At 42.5% G+C, this 20,563-nt stretch overlaps 1 protein-coding gene across 2 annotated transcripts in view; it reads right to left on the reverse strand.

Annotated features, from left to right (window-relative positions):
- Nucleotides 1-20,563, reverse strand: part of SEC23B (SEC23 homolog B, COPII coat complex component) — a 56,565-nt gene that overhangs the window by 8,174 nt on the left and 27,828 nt on the right. For both annotated transcript variants that reach the window (XM_066234666.1, XM_066234665.1), the window contains exons 14-19: nucleotides 18,980-19,133; nucleotides 8,385-8,462; nucleotides 5,587-5,748; nucleotides 4,490-4,576; nucleotides 2,347-2,502; nucleotides 1,925-1,990 (exon numbers count right to left, since the gene is read on the reverse strand). In XM_066234666.1, the coding sequence (XP_066090763.1) occupies nucleotides 1,925-1,990; nucleotides 2,347-2,502; nucleotides 4,490-4,576; nucleotides 5,587-5,748; nucleotides 8,385-8,462; nucleotides 18,980-19,133 (703 nt within the window). The remainder of the gene's footprint in view (nucleotides 1-1,924; nucleotides 1,991-2,346; nucleotides 2,503-4,489; nucleotides 4,577-5,586; nucleotides 5,749-8,384; nucleotides 8,463-18,979; nucleotides 19,134-20,563) is intronic.

A 20,563-nucleotide genomic window follows, 5' to 3' on the forward strand; every position in this document is an offset into this window, starting at 1 on the left:
TTTAGGATCCAGGGTCGGGCAAAGACTGCTCAGATTTGACACCAAAAGCACAATCCATAACAGGAAAAACTGATAAAGTGACTTCATAAAAATTAAAAACTGTGCTCTGCAGCCTGACCAGGCGGTGGCGCAGTAAATAGTGTCGGACTGGGAGGTGGAGGACCCAGGTTCGAGGTGGCCAGCTTAAGCACGGGCTCATCGGGTTTGAGCAAAGCTCACCAGCTTGAGTCCAAGGTCGCTGGCTCAAGCAAGGGGTCACTCGGTATGCTGTAGCCCCAGGTCAAGGCACATATGAGAAATCAATCAATGAACAACTAAGGAACCGCAATGAAGAATTGATGTTTTTCATCTCTCTCCCTTCCTGTGTGTCTGTCCCTATCTGTCCCTCTCTCTGACTCTGTCTCTGCCACAAAAAAACAAACAAACAAACAAAAAAAAACTGTGCTCTGCAAAAGACCCCGTGAAGAGGATGTACAGACAAGCTACAAATGAGAGAAGATACACATGACCACATAACCAACAAAGGCTATTACCTTGAATTTATCAAGAACACAAAACTCAACCGTAAAGAAAGCCAATAATCCAATTAGAACATGGGCAAAAGACTGAGAATTCATCGAAGAAGATACACGGATGGAAAAGTAGAACATGAAAAGATATTCAACATCAGAAAGCTACTGGGAAAATGTAAATTAAAACCACAGTGTTATACCACTACACACCTATCAGAAAAGCTACAACAAGAACAACAACAAGACTAAATGCTGGCAAGGGTGGAGAGAAATGGATCACTCAAACACTGATAGAGGGGATGGAGGACAGTCATTCTGGAAAACAGTATGGCAGTTTCTTAGACTAATTATGTAACTACCAACCAAGCAAATGTATTCTTGGGCATTTATTTCAGAGAAATGAATACTTACATTTAAAAGAAACCTTTTTCATGCTTTAATTTACATACAGGAATAGTTAAAGCAGCTCTATCCTAATAGTCAGAAACTGAGCAACCCAGATGTCCTTCAGTGGGTGAATGATTAAACTATGGTACATCTATACTAAGGAATACCACTCAGCAAATAAAAAGAAGCAAATATTGACATACAAAGCCAGGACGACTGGCTAGATAATTATGCTGAGGAAAAAAAAGACAATCCCAAAGGTTATGTAACATGTGACTTCATACAGAGAACATTCTTAATGACAAAATTAAGGAAATGCAGAACAGATTAACAGTTGCCAGGCATTAAGAAAGGGGTGGCGGCAAGAGGAAAGCAAGTGTGACTAGCGAAGGGCAACATGAAAGATTCTCGTGCTGATGAAAATGTGCATCTGCACTGTATCAATGTCAGCGTCCCGACTATACTGCATTCCAGTTTTACAAGATCTTACCATTAGGGGAAACTGGGGAAAGGTAGAGGGCAATCTCTGTATTATTTCTTACAACGGCATATAAATTTACAATTACCTCAGAAAAGTTTAATTTTAAAAATGTTATAAGGAAACAGAATGAAAGAAAAGACGCATTTGGGAGAGACATAAAGGGTTAGAATAATTAGATAAAGAAGGAATTGGAGGCTGAAAAATAGAGGACACAGAACCAATGGTGAGCAGCTATAGAAGTCTTTGCCCTGCCCCCGCCGGAGAGAGAAAGGAGAGGAGGAGGAGGACTTGGGCGATGTTGTGTTCAGAGCCATACAGAGGCCACACTATGGAGTTCTGTCTTCCAGCCTGAACCTGTCAGATCATACTGTGTTACAGAAAGGGACCCACTCTGGGTAACCACCCTCAAACCCAAGCTACTTTCAAGGTATTTCCCAGGCAAATACCCAAGTTATTCTGTCTCTCTGCCCAAAAGAATACAATTTCTAACTAGTTTTTTAAAAAGTAGCCTGCCCTCCTCCCCAAATACCTGACAATTTCTTACCTGTCCCCAAGCATACAGATTATTGTGTGTCTGAGATGGGTTCACTTTGGACAAAAGAAATCGAGCCTTAAAAAAAATTCAAGATTAAAAGTGGCATTAATATTAATGTAGTAGAAAAAAAAGTTTAATATTTATTTTGTTAAATTAGAATTTTTTTACAGCACAGGAACCTATTTATTTAGTCTAAGACCAATAGCCCTCAATTTATTCGAATTCCAGAAGCATAAAATATATTTTATTTTGAGAATCATTTACTTCTACATTAACATATTCTGACCACTCATTTAAAAAGTCATATTTGAGTTGATCGGTATGTCAATTTATGTCACCACATAAAATATTAACCATACTGTTTGGATTTAGAGTCATAAAATATACCATCCAAACAACTAAATACTAACGCTAGACTGGACCTCACCCACCTGACTGCCTCCGTGCTCTGTGTTAATGTAGCGCGGCATCGGGAAGCGCGCTTGCAGAATTTCCTGAGCATCATCCAGCGGTGCCTGCAGAAGGTGCTTGAAGTTTTCATACTCGGGCATGTCCTGGTACCCAGCTTTACGCCACTGGGCTATGGTCTACAACAAAACAAAACAAAACTACTGTGGAAACACTGGAACAATGGCCTCTTTGACACTTCCCATTCTAACTCTACCCCTGCCCCAAACATACAAATGTGTTTCCAGTGAAGTCTTATGTCAAGAATGACAAGTTTCAGAGGGGATCCAGGTGGAGGGGCTAGAGAGTAAAGAGGTGCAGCCAGGACCCCAACTACACAGCTCTCCCAGAAGTCTCAGAGTCGTCAGTCCCAGCTCCTCTTCCCTTTCTGACTGTGAGCACCACCAGCCAAAGTGCCAGGGAGTCACTGTGCCAAGGAAGTATGGGCTCCTTCCTTTCTACCGCCATCACTCAGTCTAGCCTCTCATTTCCTAAACCAGAGAGGCAAAGGGGTTTGCAGACTGCCCCATAAAATCCATCCCCCCTCTTTTAAGTCAACACATGTGTACACCCTCTTCCAGCACAGAGTAACCACAGATCTGGTGGCACAGACCGCATCCCCATTTCCTGCTCCCCTGGGCTCTGAGTGGGGTATTCTTGGTGGGTATGACTTCTAATGTACAGGCACTATTCTTGGTGGGTACATTCTCTGAGTGTACACACACACACTTATATATAGTATATAAAAGCTATACAAATCAAAGCATGGGGCTTAGGCAATGAGTAGAAGGCAATATAGTAAGTGAGGAAAGTAAATACTGTCTCCCCAACTAGGCTAAACACTTTGTGTCTCATTCCTTCTTCCATTTCCATCTAGGAATTATTTTGAACTGATTAATGTATCTTTATAAATAAGCTGAAGTGCTTTCTGATGTGAACTGTTCATCGGACACCAGAAAAGCTGCTCTTCAGATGTTCCCTTCTGTAGGCTCCTCTCCCTTTACTTCCCAGCACCATTTTCTAGGTCTTAACTTTCTGACTGACTGGTAGCATGGAGGAAATTACCATACGCTCACTAGGGTCCCGGAGTTCATGAGAACACCAACTACCAGCAGACTTGGGGCTTCTGGAGGGTGAGAACGATGTCACTGTCTTTGTCAACAGAACCAATCACTTACACACAGAAGGCCCTCAATAAATGCATGAATGAATAGAACCAGAGGCTGTGGGCAGAGATGTATATAAGGAATGAGCTGAAGGCAAAGAAAGCTATGTTATGATTATCGTTCTTAAATGAGCAAGTGGGAACAGCAGCTGGTCACAAATAGCCATTGGGCTAGGCCATCTGTGGGCAAGTGGCTGGCTGACTGGGTGTTAATATGCTAACAAAAAAAAGTTTAAAGTTAAAAGATGCCCAATAGTATTAGAAAATGAATTATTTTAACAGAATTCTGAAACACAATTTTTATCTTTTCAGGACATCTGAAATCACTTTTTTCTTTTTTGAAATGACTTCTAATGTACAGGCACTATGAAGTCAAGTCAACCACCAAAGCGACTTACTGAAGGTAAAGAATGTGCAATAGAAGAAAAAGAATACTTCACTGTAATGCTCGGTTTAAAAATTCCCTTTCTCAAAAAAATTAAAAAAAAAAGAACTGCCTTTCTTAGGGAATGAAACTCTGAGGGAAGAATGCACTCTGCTGGGGAAGCCATCTACAGACAGCCAGAGATCCGTGGACCCAGTGTCAGTTCATCGTGCCACGTTATTTCAAAGAAAAACTTTAGTCCCGAATGTATAGATGTTGACTACTAACTCTAATGTAACTCTGAAAAATTTACTGAGGAAAAGGAACTGGTCTTGCTGACAACTCAGAAAGCAATAATAAATTAGGGTAAGGGTGAAGGACCATCTGATTGCTACTGACAGCAAATATTAAAATTACTAATGAACAAATACCCCAGGGATCTGAGTAAAGATTTTTTCACTAGAATAAAAGCTACTGCATTCATTATAATAAACTATGGGTTTTCTCAGCCCAAATTCTTGTTTAAAACACATAAAGACCTAAATTAAAAAGAAAGTAAAAACAATAGTAAGAAAAAAAATTAGTAATATCATCTTACCTCACCAAGATAAATGACAATTTGGAAGAAAGTATCCATCAGCAAAATTCTGTCAGCGAGGATGCTGCTGCTGTCCAACAGTACTGGCTGAAGAAAAAGGGAGAGAGATGAGGCAGGTCTTTCCCCGTTCCCCACACGGCCAGAACAGCAACAAGGCCCTCTCCAAGCGGGGCCAGGTGCGGTTGCTCCAACTCCCCATGCCATTGCCCTTTTCTTTCTGCTTCCTGACTCAGCAGTTTTAGGCTTCAACTTTGTAGAAGAAACTGGCTCAAATAATCCCTCACCAGTTGGGAAGGGAGATTAATGGTATCTTTTGCTCTAGGAACCAAACGCTATCCCACACATTCTCAGTCTTGTGCTAAAAATGTTATTTTATCTATCTAGACACATTCTATCAAATCTACTATCATTATAAATTACAAAAGGGAATGGCTATGTGAAAAAGCACAGCTTTTAATACAAGTTGGGAAAGTTGACTACAAAATATATTTATGATTTTTATTTCAATAATAAAAGTAATATACTCATTAAAGAAAATCTGAACCCAAGGACAACAAATATTAATAGTTTGGATTATTTCCATATAGTTTTTAATTCTTGCAGACTTTTTAGAAATCTTAGTTTAGAAAGGGTTCTATTTTAATTTTTTTCATGTAATATTTGCCAACATAAGGATAGATCTATTTTATTGATATATAAACTATTACTATTTCTTAGATTTCTTATTTTCCTACTATTGAGCATTTGGATTTTCTAATTTTCTATTTACTATTTCTTTGAACAAAGCCTTTTCTGTATATGGGAGTATTTTCTTCAGATATAGGACATGGACCTACTGGGTCAAAGTATCTGAACACACTGAAAAAAGTACAAACATATTTTTAAGTTTTTCATTTGTAATCCTGCCTTCCACAGATTTTAGGTTTGCATGACTGTAACCTTTTCCTATGCATATTTTAAAGACCCAGAAATAATGTTAAAATACTATAAAAACTCAGTTTTCTTTTCTTACAGTTTTGCACTTAAGAGTAAATTTCCTAGAAAAAACAATAGATTAGGTGATTCCAACTCCGAGAAGCATTTGCATGAACCCTCACCTCCGGTGGCCCGTGGAACGAGTAGGAGTAGAGAATGGGCTGGATCATGATGAGGGACTGGGTCAGATCCTGTCGGGCAAAGTGGTGTCTGTAATACGACGACTCATCAGGACTGTTGTTAAACACTTGCAGAAATGGAGATCTTCTAAGATGGAACATGAACTGCATTCACAAAGGAAAAAAGATACACACAGCTGTAACCTTCTTAGATACCCAGAAAGTAGACTTGCCTTAAGTCTCTGAAACTGAAGAAAACGGATTTTAAGAAAATGGCCTCTGGGTTCATAAAATAAAATGGTAGTACAGGAGCTGGAAGGTGGGGAATAGAAAGCTGTTGGTGAATGGGTAAGCATTTTAGTTTTGCAAGATAAAAAGTTCTGGAGATCTGTAACACTACTGAACAGTATACCTAAAAACAGTTAAAATGATAAATTTTGTGGGTTTTTTACAACTAGAAATTTTTAAAAATTATTTTTAAAGTGTAAGGGGAGCCTTTCTGGTATGTCAAAGATTTCCAATAAACACAAAGCCGCGTTAATTCCTGGAGTCACTGGACTGGTTTGCAGAGACAGAATGCTCCCTGTGGGCTCCCAGTCCAGTGGGGAAGGCACATTGGGCAGCACGGTCTGAGCGCCCACACAGGAAAGTACTGCTACTTGCAGTGGGGTAGGGGGCAGCAGGAGACTTCCCAAAGCCACTGGAGTCTGAAAGACATTCATGAGGCCAGAGGGCCGGGGAGAGGGACTCCAGGCACAGTAACAGCAGATGGGAGGTTAGAGCTCAGACACAGGCTGGAGTGAGGGGTATAAAGGACAGGGACAGGATGACACTGGAGAGAGACGCTCTTTACCCTGAGAATTAGAAGTTGCAGGGCTGACTTCTAACTCACTCTAAAGAGTTAGCAGAACATAGAACTGAGTTGCCTCAAGAAGTACAAAGCTTCCCGAGACTACACACATTGAAGCTTAGGTTCCTAAATAATAATCACAGCTGACATTTAAGGCATAAAGCACTTGACAAGAATTATTCAAGCCTTCCAGTAAGCCCATGAGGTAGGTTCCTACCATCCCTAGTTTACACATCAGGAAACCGAAGGTGGGCAACTTGCCCAAGGCCACTGCTACTGAATGGCCGAGCCAGACTCGAAACCAGGCTGTTGGCCCCAGTGACTGGGCTCTTGACTGCTACCCCAGATGCCCAAAAGAGGGAATCTTGAGCCAGCTCACTCAGTGGTTTCAAACTGTGCTCCTGAGTTTTAGTGAAACCCAGGGCCCTGAGAGAGATGTGGAGAGTACTGTGGTGGAACCTGTGGGGAGCGGGGGTGCCTGGGCATAACCAGAGAACACCCAATGTGTGCCTGCCTTTTGTTCTGGCTTCTAAGAGGGTCCTCTGGAAGAAAGGTTTCAATAGCTGTAAAGACTGCAAATCAATTCTCCAGACAAATCTTCCTTTTAAAGCAGAAACCACATTCACAGGGGTCTAGGATCTCATCCAAGATCAGCAGGGTGAAGCTAGCAATGGAACTTGGCCTTGATTCTGGCTCTTCCCACAATTCCACGCAGCCTCACTGCTCGGCACAGGCCGGAGAAGAGGCGCATACCAGCACCACAGAGCCGCCCTGGGCAGGGGTTGAGGGCAGCAACCTCCGAGGCCCCCTTTAACCTCAAGAGCGAGAGCTATAGAAGTTCATGACTGAAATCGGTGTCCACTGTCCAAAGCACGTATTTGAAAGGATAATATCCATCTGGATATCTAAGTCCTCACAAGTTTATTTAAAAATGAAAGTTTGCTTCTTTTTATTTATTCCTCAGAAAGGTGTGTCTCAGGAAGAGGAAATAAAGCTGAGTCTGTTTCCAGCACTGGAGATGGCCCGAGAGAGCCTGGCCTGCAGCCCTGTACCGCTGTGGAGCCATGACTCACATCCCTCGGTGCTAGACACTAGACCGGCCTCAGCTCATGGCAACTCACAGGCACTCGTTGAGCTAAGCTCTAGTTCCCCATTCACAGATGGGGACGCAGGTTCAGAAAAGGTACATACCCAGAGCCCTGCCCAAACCCAACAGCACTTCATGCTCCCTCCACTGGCTCTCCTTTCCCCTGCCCAACGGCTCCCCGGTGCTTAGTTCCTGCATCCAGCAGTGATTTACACAAGCTGCTCATTGCTGTGATTCCTGGTTACGATGCAGCATAGTGACCACAGACATATCACTCAACACCTGTCATATTAACGTGATATCTATTATATTCATCTTCCTACGAGCTTCAGTCTTGTTTATTTGCAACTGAGGTAGCTCACTGTACACCTAGAATTCCTACAAGGCAGAGACTTTGTTGGGGCCTTACAGCAGCGATCCTGTTTTGCCTTTTCATGAGAGCTTACACAGTTGTCGTCTCCTCTCTGCAGGTCACCTGTCTTCTGCAGGGCTCAGGCACAGTCTCGCACAAAGACACAGTATTTGTCTGGAAGTGAATAACCTGCATCACCTATAGCCTCAATCTCAAAACATACCAAGTTTCTCACCTGACCTGTGGTGGCTCAGTGGATAGGGTGTGGACCTGGAATGCTGAGGTTGCTGGTTCGAAGGCCAGGGCTTGCCCAGTCAAAGTACATACCAAGGCACATACGAGTCGATGCATCCTGTTCCCTAACCCCTCTCTCTCTCTCTCTGAAATCAATAATTAAATCTTAAAAAAAAAAAACAACTTTCTCCATTTTGCCCCAAGAGCAGCAAGGGATAAGCGGTACTTCCATCATAATTTATCCGTCTATCGGTATTTTAGAAACATGTATTACTTACCTGAGGATACAGAGAGAAGGAATCTGATAACCTGAAAGAAGTGGGATCTTCCTTATTATACTGTCCAAACTTCTGACACTGTTGAAAGAAAACAGCAAAATAGGGGTGTGGGGACCACTAAGTTATTGTCACCTGGAAATATCCCTGGAGTAAGAGAGCTACGTTTCAGTCTCAACTCTGCTAATGACCCTGAGTCCCAGACCAGCCGTTCTCAGCCATAGGCGGGTGGCTACACCACACAGCACTGCTGAAATGCAAATTCTGGTTTGGCAGACCAGGGGAGGCCTGGAGATCTTGCATTCTAAGCTGCACCAAGGCCATGCTGGCTGAAAACCACTGACTAGTGAGGGGCTAGATGAGTCCTCAGGTGCCTCTTCCATTTAAAAAATGCTCTAGGACCATGAAATACTACCAGTTATAAATCAGCCTTGCCGGTCCATCACTGTACAACTTAATTTTCTTCCTCCTTTTAAAGGCAAATTTCTGAACAAGGTTTTCTCTTCCTGTCTTTATCTCTTATTTATGTCAAACACTTCCTCTGGCCATTAGAGAATGAGACTGCCCACCATTTAAAGGAAACCCACCTCTCACATTCACCCTTGTGGTTCTGACCTTCCTGAACTCCCAAACACCTCAAGCCAAGCAATTCTCCAAACTTCTGGAAACTCTCCATCAGCATTTGAAATAGCACTTTCCTATTTTCCAACAACTCTACAACCAACCATTCTCTGCCTTCAACTGCCCCTCATTGTCCTACTCCTACTTGCGGGCTCCTTAGAGGTGAGTCCTAGGGCCTGGCTCCCATCCTCATTGCTTCGGGTACAAAGGAACACTAGAACCAGAATAATGTCATCCAAACCCTCCTCCATGTCCACTGCTGGCCTCCACTTAACTGCAGAATAGCTTTCCCTGGACATACTTTTGCAATTGCACATGCAGCCTATCAAAAATAAATTAACTTAAGAAAAAAAGATTCACCTTCCTCCCCAAAAGCTGCTCTCCTTTCCCATTTCTACCTCGTGGTCATTCTCTCCATCACCCACACTCAGAACTTGAACCAATGCTGATTTCTTTGGTGTTTTATTTCACATACAGTCTCACCAAGTTTTATCAGTTATTTTTTAGCATTCACCCTGATTCCAAACCTCCCACTTCACTTCCTCTGCTGCCCCCCGGGTCTCAGCGTCCTTCAGCCTGCAAACCCTTCCATCGGTCTCCCTAACAGCAGCCTTTTCTTTCTTTCCTTGGTGACAGAGACAGTGAGAGTCAGAGAGGGACAGACAGGGAGAGAGATGAGAAACATCAATTCTTTGTTGCGGTTCCTTAGTTGTTTAACAGCAGCCTTTTCAATTCCCAAAATTAGCTTACATGGCAACGGTGAGAATCATGCTGCTGTCACCCCTGCTTTGGACTCACATCTAAGGCACCTTTTCCTCTGACACTCAGGCAGTGACTTAAAGTTTACAATGAATACATTTCATAATTAAGCTAGCTGCACTTTCACTGCCTCCCTCCCCACTGCACAGACTGGCCTCTGTGACAAAGCCAATGTCCCCAGCATAAGCTGAAAAGCACAGCTGCCTCCCCGAGCCTTGGGCCCTCCATGTGGCAAGCCTTGCCTTCTCCTCTCCCACTAGCCTACTCATTTTTAAAAGACTTAATTCAACCCTGATTGTGTCGTGGCACAGTGGACAGAGTGTTGACCTAGGATGCTGAAGACCCAGGTTCAAAACCTGAGGTTGCTGCTTGAGCACAAGCTCACCCGCCTTGAGTGCGGGATCGTAGACATAACCCCATGGTCACTGGCTTGAGCACAAAGTCACTGGCTTGAACAAGGGGCCACTGGCAAGGCTGGAGCCCCCCAGTTAAGGCACATATAAGAAAGCAATCAGTGAACAACTAAGGTGCTGCAACAAAGAACTGATGCTTCCTACCTCTCTCTTTCTGTCTATCCCAGTCTGTCCTCTCTCTCTCACTAAAAAATAATTAAATTTAAAAAAACCAAAAGATTTAATTCAAGGTTCACATTCTACATGAAGCCAACCACTTGGACCCTCTGCTCAACTTTCATATTGCGTTTGAAATGTTGATATTCCGTGGAGGAAAATATGGTTCTATAAAACAAGGGCAGAGAGGGAAAATGGTGAAGGAGTAGGCGGAGATGTTACAACTCCCACCTCCCAGAACCAAAGTGGATGACAACTTAGGAACAATCATCTTGAAAAACCAACTGTGGAGTAAAGTAAGAGGAATCTATAACCAAGCATCGCTGAAGAAACCACACTGAGCTGGTAGGAAAAGCGGAGATGTCAGGAAAGGGATCCTGACTCCCAGGAGTAAGCAGAGGCCCAGAGAGTTTCTCATGGTGGAGGAAGGGGGAGTTCCCGGAAAGTTGTGGACCCCCAGCCCTAGAACCAGAGCCCCAGCCTGGAGCCCCAGAGACTAGAGAGGCATAAGGGCAGTATTTAGCTGAAGAAGAGCCAGGTTACTGTTTGCGAGAGAGACAGAACTCTCAGACCCAGCCTCCATCTTAAAGGGACAGCACAGAAAATCTCGTTCATAGCCACTTACCCGGGGCTCCAGGAGTGAGGAGCGTCGAGAGAACTGGAGTTACAAGAGGACAATGTAGTCTCAGGGGCACAGGAAGAGACTGTGGGGGATAGCCACCCTGACCCCTGTACTGGGTTACTCCCCAAACCTAAAGTGCCCATTCTTCCTGGGAGAACCAAGGCAGCAAAGGGAAGCAATTACTCCACCCACCAGAGGTTCTCCTGCTCCAGTAAGTGCAGAGAGACACTTAAAAGCAGGGGACAAATCAGGGACACCGATTTGAGTGCTGAGGTCTGGGCTACACGTCCCCCCCCCCCCAACCTGCTGAGTACCCTCTGAGGGGTGGGAGGGCCTGATTGCAGCCACTGTATTTTGCCCATACTGTGGTGGAGTGCAGAACCCAGCAAGGCAGCCTGCACAACAGCAGTAGTGTGTGTGGGGGGGTGAACCTGGAGGGGCCTGCAGTGTGCCTGAGAAGGCAGAACCCTGAGGGGTGAGGAGTGCCCTGCGTGGAGCCTGAGGGGGGGGCGGAAGCAGGAGGAGCCCAGAGAGCTGTCCAGTGTGCCTGCAGCGGGCAAGGCCTGGAGAGTCAACCCATTCACCCATGAAGGGCGGAGCCCAGCAGCCTGCACTGCAAAGAGGGGAGGTGTCTCACACAGCTGCGGGGTCGGAGCAAGAGAAGCTGCCTGTGCCCACCTGCAGGGGGCGGAGCCAAGTGAGGCAAGGAGTTCCCCGCCCCTGGAGCAGACCGAGCTGCAGCCTTCAAGCTCGTGCTGGTGCCCCAGTGCCTGAGGAGGCGTAGGTAGAAGAGAGCCAGCTGAGATCTCATTTCAGAAACAGGTCACACATACTAGCCAAGAGTAGAAAAAAGACAGCCTGGGAGTGCAGCTGATATTTACAATGGCTTCAGAACCCAGCACCAGGCAGCCACAAATTCTGGATCACCTGTAGTTCCAAGAAGGTTCCTAACTGACAGTCAAAAGCAGTGATCCCCACTGGTCTGCACCAGGTTCTGGCCAGGGAGGTCCAGCGCTGTTACATCCAGCAGCCAGATATAGAGAGCATAAGCTCAGGATCTAACAACCACAGTTAGAGTGGTATCTAGTCTATACAGAGACAAAACGGGAAGACAGAAAAGTGCAATTCAAATGAATCAACGAGAAATCACCACAAAAAGAATGGAATGAAATGGAAATAAACAAGATACCGAATGCAGAGTTTAGAATGATTCTTAGGAAACTCAAGGATCGTAGAGCAACAACAGATGGACAAAGTGAGCACCTAAACAAAGGACATTTAAGTTATAAAAAAGAATCAGAAATGACAAACACAATATCAGAAATGAAGACTACACTAGAAGGAATTAAAAGCAGGTTGGATGAAGCAGAGGATCGAATCAGAGATTTAGAGGACAAGATAAGCAAAAAGCACAAAAGCAGAACAGCAAAAAGAAAAGAGCATCAAAAAGTCTGAGGAAAGGCCTTGGCTGATTGGCTCAGTGGTAGAGTGTCGGCCTGGCGTGCAGAAGTCCCGGGTTCGATTCCTGGCCAGGGCATACAGGAGAAGCACCCATCTGCTTCTCCACCCCTCCCCCTCTCCTTCCTCTCTGTCTCTCTCTTCCCCTCCCGCAGCCAAGGCTCCATTGGAGCAAAGATGGCCCGGGTGCTGGGGATGGCTCCTTGGCCTCTGCCCCAGGTGCTAGAGTGCCTCTGGTCGTGGCAGAGCGACGCCCCGGAGGGACAGAGCATCGCCCCCTGGTGGGCAGATCATCGCCCCTGGTGGGCGTGCCGAGTGGATCCCGGTCGGGCACATGCGGGAGTCTGTCTGACTGTCTCTCCCCGTTTCCAGCTTCAGAAAAAATACAAAAAAAAAAAAAAAAAAGTCTGAGGAAACTCTAAGAGAGCTCTGTGACAACATAAAGAGAAATAACATCTGCATAATAGGGGTTCCTGAAGGAGAAGAGAAAGAACAAAGGATAGAGAATCTGATTGAAGAAATCATAGCTGAAAACTTCCCTAAATTGATGAAGGAAAAAGTCACACAAGTTCAAAAGCAGAGAGAATCCCATTAAAGTGGAACCCAAAGAGACCTACACCAAGACATATAATAATTAAAATGCCAAAGCTGAGAGATAAAGAATACTAAATGCTGCAAGAGAAAAGCAGTCAATCACCTACAAAGGGGCACCCATAAGGATAACATCTGATTTCTCAACAGAAATACTTGAGGTCAAAAGGGAATGGGAATGGCAAGAAATATTCAAAGTAATGCAGAACAAGAACCTACAACCAAGACTTTTTTATCCAGCAAGGCTATTGTTTAAAATTGAAGGAGAAATAAAAGGTTTCCCAAACAAAAATAACTCAAGGAATTCATTACAACCAAACCACTGCTGCAAGAAATGTTAAGAGGACTGCTGTAAACAGAACAAAGGGGGATAAATCTAGTAAAAGAGAAATGTAGATTTAAAGAATAAAATGGCAATAAACAACTACATATCAATAATAACTTTAAATGTAAATGGATTAAATGTTCCAATCAAAAGATTTAGGGTAGCTGTGTGGATAAGAAAACAGGACCTGTACATATGCTGTCTATAAGAGACCCACCTCAAAACAAAAGATACACATAGACTGAAAGTAATGGGATGAAAAAAAATATTTCATGCAAATGAAAATGAAAAAAGATCTGGGGTAGCAATACTTATAGTATCTGACAAAATACACTTTAAAACAAAGGCTATATAGTAACAGATAAAGAAGGTAACTACATAATGATTAAAGGAGCAATTCAACAGAAAGATATAACCACTATAAATACCTATGTGTCTAATATAGGAGCACCTAAATTTATAAAGCATATTTTTATGGACATAAAGCATGAGATCAACAGCAATACTATAATAGTAGGGGATTTTAATACCCCACTAACAGCACTGGATAGATCCTCAAGAAAGAAAATTAACAAAGAAACAGCAGACTTAAAGGACACACTAGATCAACTCGAGTTAATAGATACCTTCAGAACCTTTCACCCTAAAGCAGCAGAATATATACTCTTTTCAAGTGCTCATGGTACATTCTCTGGATAGACATGCTAGGACACAAAACAAGTCTCAATAAATTTAAGAAGACTGAAATCATATCCAGCATCTTCTCAAATCGCAAAGGCATTAAACTAGGAATCAATTACAATAGAAAAACTAAAAAACACTCCAACACTTGGAAACTAAGTAGCATGTTATTAAATAACAAATGGGGTAACAATGAGATCAAGGAAGAAATAAAGAATTTCCTTGAAACAAAGAAAAATGAACATAAAACAACTCGAAATTTATGGCACACAGCAAAAGCAGTCCTGAGAGGGAAATTCGTAGCATTATAGGCATACCTTAAGAAGCTAGAAAAAGCTCAAATAAACAAGTTAAGCCTGCATGTAAAAGAACTAGAAAAAGAACAGCAACTAAAGCCCAGAGGAAGTAGAAGGAAGGAAATAATAAAAATCAGAATGGAAATAAATGACAGAGGCTAAAAAAATACAGAGGATCAATAAAAGCAAGAGCTGGTTCTTTGAAAAGGTAAACAAGACTGATGAATCTTTAAGTAGACTCACCAAGAAAAAAAGAGAGGACTCTAATAAATAAAATTAGAGATGAGAGTGGAGAAGTAACAACTGACACAGCAGAAATACAAATGATTTTAAGAAAATACGCCCTGGCTAGTTGGCTCAGTGGTAGAGCGTCGGCCTGGCGTGCAGGAGTCCAGGATTCGATTCCCGGCCAGGGCACACAGGAGAAGTGCCCATCTACTTCTCCACCCCTCCCTCTCTCCTTCCTCTTTGTCTCTCTCTTCCCCTCCCGCAGCCGACGCTCCATTGGAGCAAAGTTGGCCCAGGTGCTGAGGATGGCGCTGTGGCCTCTGCCTCAGGCGCTAGAGTGGCTCTGGTAGCAACAGAACGATGCCCCGGATGGGCAGAGCATCGCCTCCTGGTGGGCGTGCCGGGTGGATCCTGGTCGGGCGCACGCTGGAGTCTGTCTGACTGCCTCCCCGCTTCTGGCTTCGGAAAAATACACACACACGCACACACATAAAAAAGAAAATACTATGAAGATCTTTACGCCAAAAAATTAGACAACCTAGGTGAAATGGCCAAATTCCCTGAAACATACAATCTTTCAAAAATCAATCTGGAAGAATCAGAAAACCTAAACAGACCGATTACAACAAATGAGATCAAAACAGTTATCAAAAAACTCCCAACAAACAAAAGCCCTGGGCCAGATGGCTTTACAGGCAAATTCTATCAAATATTCAAAGAAGAACTAACTCCTATCCTTCTCAAGCTATTTCAAAAAATTCAAGAAGAGGGAAAATTTCCAAGCTCCTTTTATGAGGCAAGCATAATTCTGATTCCAAAACCAGGCAAAGACAATACAAAGAAAGAAAACTACAGGCCAATACTCCTGATGAATTTAGATGCTAAAATTCTCAACAAAATATTAGCAAACCGTCCAGCAATACATGAAAAAAATCATACATCAAGATCAAGTGGAATTTATTCTGGGGAGGCAAGGCTGGTACAATATTCACAAATCAGTCAATGTGATTCATTACATAAACAAAAGGAGAAAAATCACATGATAATATCAATAGATGCAGAAAAAGCATTTGATAAAATCCAGTACCCATTTATGATCAAAACTCTCAGCAAAGTGGAAATACAAGGATTATACCTCAACACGATAAAGGCCATCTATGACAAACCCACAGCCAACATCATACTCAATGGGCAAAAATTAAAAGCAATCTCCTTAAGATCAGGAACAAGGCAGGGGTGCCCCCTTTCACCACTTTTATTCAACATCGTTCTGGAAGTCCTAGCCACAACAATCGTACAAGAAGAAGAAATAAAAGGCATCCAAACTGGAAAAGAAGAAGTAAAACTATCATTATATGCTGATGATATGATACTGTACATAGAAAACCCTAAAGTTGCAGTCAGAGAACAACTAAACCTGATAAATGAATTCAGCAAGGTGGCAGATTATAAAATTAATATTCAGAAATCAGAAGCAATTTTATATACCAACAATGGACTGTCTGAAAGAGAAATTAAGAAAAAAATCCCCTTCACTATTACAACAAAAATATAAAGTACCTAGGAGTAAATTTAACCAAGGAGTTTAAAGACTTGTACTTGGAAAATTATAAAACATTGATAAAAGAAATCAAGGAAGATACAAACAAGTGGAAGCATATACCCTGTTCATGGATAGAAAGAACAAACATCATTAAAATGTCTATATTAACCAAAGCAATTTATAAATTCAATGCAATTCCTATTAAAATACCAACGACATACTTCAAATATATAAAACAAATATTCCAAAAAATTATATGGAACCAAAAAAGAACATGAATAGCCTCAGCAATCTTGAATAAGAATAAAGTGGGTGGTATCACACTTCCTGATATCAAGTTATACTACAAGGCCATTCATTGTATTCAAAACAGCTTGGTACTGGCTTAAGAACAGGCATATAGATCAATGTAACAGAACAGAGAGCCCAGAAATAAGCCCACACCTTTATGAACAATTGATATTTGACAAAGGAGGTAAGAGGATATAATGGGGTAAAGAGAGTCTCTTTAACAAATGGTGTTGGAAAAATTGGACAGCTACCTGCAAAAAAATGAATCTAGACCACCAACTTACACCATTCACAAAAATAAACTAAAAAATGAATAAAAGACTTAAATGTAAGTCATGAAACCATAAGCATCTTAGAAGAAAACATAGGCAGTAAGCTCTCCGACATCTCTCGCAGCAATGTATTTGCTGATTTATCTCCATAAGGAAGTGAAATAAAGAACAGGATAAACAAATCAGACTATATCAAAGTAAAAAGCTTTTGCACAGCTAAAGAGAATATGAACAAAATAAAAAGACAAACCACACAATGGGAGAACATATTCAACAATATGTCTAATAAGGGGTTAATAACCAAAATTTATAAAGAACTTGTAAAACTCAACACCAGGAAGATAAACAATCCAATCAAAAAATGGGCAAAAGAAATGAATAGATACTTCTCCAAAGAGGACATACAGATGGCCAATAGGCAGATGAAAAAATGTTCAACATCACTAATCATTAGAGAAATGCAAATTAAAACCAAAATGAGATCACCTCACACCAGTCAGAATGGTGCTCATTACCAAAACAACACAGAATAAGTGTTGGAAAGAATGTGGAGAAAAGGGAACCCTCCTGTACTGCTGGTGGGAATGCAAACTGGTGCAGCCACTGTGGAAAACAGTATGGAGATTCCTCAAAAAATTAAAAACAAAACTGCCTTTACCCAGCCATCCCACTTTTAGGAATATATCCTAAGAACACCATATCACTGATTCAAAAGAAGAAATGCACCCCCATGTTTATGGCAGCATTGTTTACAATAGCCAAGATCTGGAAACAGCCCAAGTGTCCATCAGAGGACAAGTGCATTAAAAAGCAATGGTACATATTATATACACAATGGAATACTATGGGGCCATGAAAAAGAAGAAAATCTTACATTTTGCAACAACATGGATGGACTTGGAAACTATTATGTTAAGTGAAATAAGCCAGGCAGGCAGAGAAAGAAAAATATCATATGACCTCACTCATTTGAGGAATCCAGTGAACAACGTGAACTGAGGAACGGAATAGAGACAGAGGCGGGATCAAAGGGACCAGAGGGAAAGCGGGCAGAGAAAAAGGGGATGAGAGGATGGGATCAGAGAAGGGAAAGAGATTGGTGAAATTATATATACATAACACAGTGTAATAGAAAGCAGAAAAGCAAATCCTGGAGGGAAGGGGGAAGGGCATTGGAGGAGAGGGACAAGGCGGATGCTGAGGGAACATGAAGGTGGGGAGGGATGTATTTGATGGGACACTTGAATCTATATAAACACAATAATTTAAATCAATAAAAAAACTCTCCTACTGGGAAAACATGTAACCTACAATCTCAATAAAGCTTGTGGAGTTTAAATAAATAAATAAATAAAAATAAAAAAACAGCAAGGTCAAACAGATCCAAACAAATTTAAATATATTTCTTTACTGGGCTTTCGGTGCTTTTGATAATAAGTACCTGTAGTGAATTTCCAAGAAAATGAAACTATGAGGTATGACAATTATTGATTTATTATCGTGGGCTCCAAATTCACCCTTTTGCCTGTTGTGAAATGGATCTGGGCTCTTTAAAAACTGTTCCTTTGCTAGCTGGCATCAAGGTGACCTTTGTCAGTAGAGGGTCTCTGCTCAGCAGGAGTGGTATGGCTTCCTCAGCGCCTGGCTCTGCGGCCATGGCAACCAGCAGCTAATCCACACCACAGTGCCTCTGATGAGACCCTTTCCTGTGAAGTTTCCCTCAGCACTTCAGAGGGTGGATCTGCACCTAATTCGAGAGGGCGGATTTCTAGTAAGCTCCTCTTGGCACAACACCATGGCAACCTCTCTGCCATGAGATTCAGTGGACCGTGGTCATGTCATCCCACCTAGGTCTGGCCCACCCTCGGGAGAAAAGGGCTCTTCCTCGGGTTCTCTGTCTCAGCATAGGAGCAGTGGCTGCACCTTTTACCTGCTATCCCTACATTCCTTAGTATCCTCTTTACATCTTATTAGCTCATCCTCATTATTCTAATCCCCTGCTGTCACAGTAATTCTACACACCTTTCCCCATTGAAATTACTCTCCTGATTAGACCCAGAATGACACATGAGGCATCTCCCTACACTCACTGGGTCACAGACTCTATTTCAAAAAAAAATAGATCTGGAAAGAAAATACAGGACACAACATTCACAATGACTTATCTAAATCAACTCTCAAATATACAGATTTGCATCATTCTCTAAATATTCTGCATGTGTTGTTCCTTCCCAACTGCTACATAAGCCGAGGAAAAATGCCTATTTTACACTTTTTATCATGCTCCAAATGTCCTAGATCAGAGACCAAGACAGAACCCAGCACCACTATTTCAAACTCACCAGTCGAATGAGTTGTCGATCCAGCCACCTGAGCACATCGGGCCCCTCCTCTGACTCCGCTCGGAACACTGCCAGCCGTGCCATCAGGACTGCTGCGGCTTCCTGGTCAAATGCTGCTTCTATGTGCTTGAGCTGACTCTGCACATCTGCCCAACTGACAATTCCAGAATTAGCACCAGGCTTACATGCTGAAGACCAGAGAGCCAGCTCTTTACTGAGAAAAAGAAACGTAAGTCCTATTCCTTCACAGAGAGAAAACAACTTTGAACTGCACTGCCTTTAAGGAATCACAGGAGTTTCACACACATTTTCATTTACCCTCATGTGATTTCTGAAGGCTCTAAGTGCAAAAGAAAATGATAGAGAACTTTCCGATATTCCACAAGATATCATGAAAGTAGATACCCAAAAGGTACTTAAGTCTTCATTCAGCCAGTGCTCCTTCCAAGTCAATCTTAAAAAAATCTAAATGTTTACAAATTTACAAAACGTCTTCTCTGACATCATGGGAAAGAGAAGTAGCACACATACAAAAGTTTTCCTGCCTGATCTGTGGTGACACAGTGAAAAGCAACTACTACAAGTAGACGCTTTCCACTTTTCTCCACTCTTTCTCACTCTCTCTCTCTCCCCTATCTCCAAAAAAGAAAAAAGAAAGGAAGAAACATTACGGCCCTGGCACATTGGCTCAGCGGCAGAGCGTTTGCCTGGCATGTGGAAGTCCCACATTCAATTCCTGGTCAGGGCACACAGAGGAAGGGACCATCTGCTTCTCCATCCCTTCCCCCATCTCCTTTCTCACTCTCTCTCTCTCTCTCTCTCTTCCCGTCCTGCAGACATGCTCAAATGGTTTGAGCAAGTTGGGCCCGGGCACTGAGGATGGCTCCATGGCCTCATCTCAGGAGCTGAAATAGTTTGGTTGCCGAGTTATGCAGCAGCAGCCCCAGATGGGCAGAGCATCACCCTGTAGGGGGCTTGCTGGGTGGATCCCAGTCCAGGTGCATGTGGAAGTCTGCCTCTCTGCCTCCCCGCCTCTCACTTAACAAAAAAATAAATAAATAAAATTTAAAAATTCCACATGAATAAAAACACTATGAACAAAGCTAAAAGACAGAAGATAGACCAGGAACAGGTATGAGCAACAAATACATGAAGAGTCCTTGCCAATCAACAAATAAGGAAAAGAAACAGGTGGGCAAAGGCTATCACAAGAAGAAATACATATGACCAATTGGCATGGAAAGTGCTCAATCCATTGGTAAGTGGGAAAATATATATGAAAGTGACATATAGCTCTACATTTGCATGTTACAGATTAATATTATTAATAAGGAGATAGGGTACTCTCCTTACACTACTAAGAAAAATACAAACTAGCTTCTTAGAAAAGTTGTTTTGCACGATCCAAAAATTCTCCTTTGAAGTGAAGAAATACTCATGTACACAAAGATCTAAAGTGAATGCAGCACTGCTAGCAAGAAGGTAAGACCTGAGATGGCCTTTAGCAAAGGACAGGTACATCCCATCCAAACCACGTTAACAGCCACTAAAGTGAACGAGACAGAGGCTTATTCTGTAATTGGT

This window comes from Saccopteryx bilineata, chromosome 6 (genome assembly GCF_036850765.1).
Source record: "Saccopteryx bilineata isolate mSacBil1 chromosome 6, mSacBil1_pri_phased_curated, whole genome shotgun sequence".
Classification (NCBI taxonomy): domain Eukaryota; kingdom Metazoa; phylum Chordata; class Mammalia; order Chiroptera; family Emballonuridae; genus Saccopteryx; species Saccopteryx bilineata.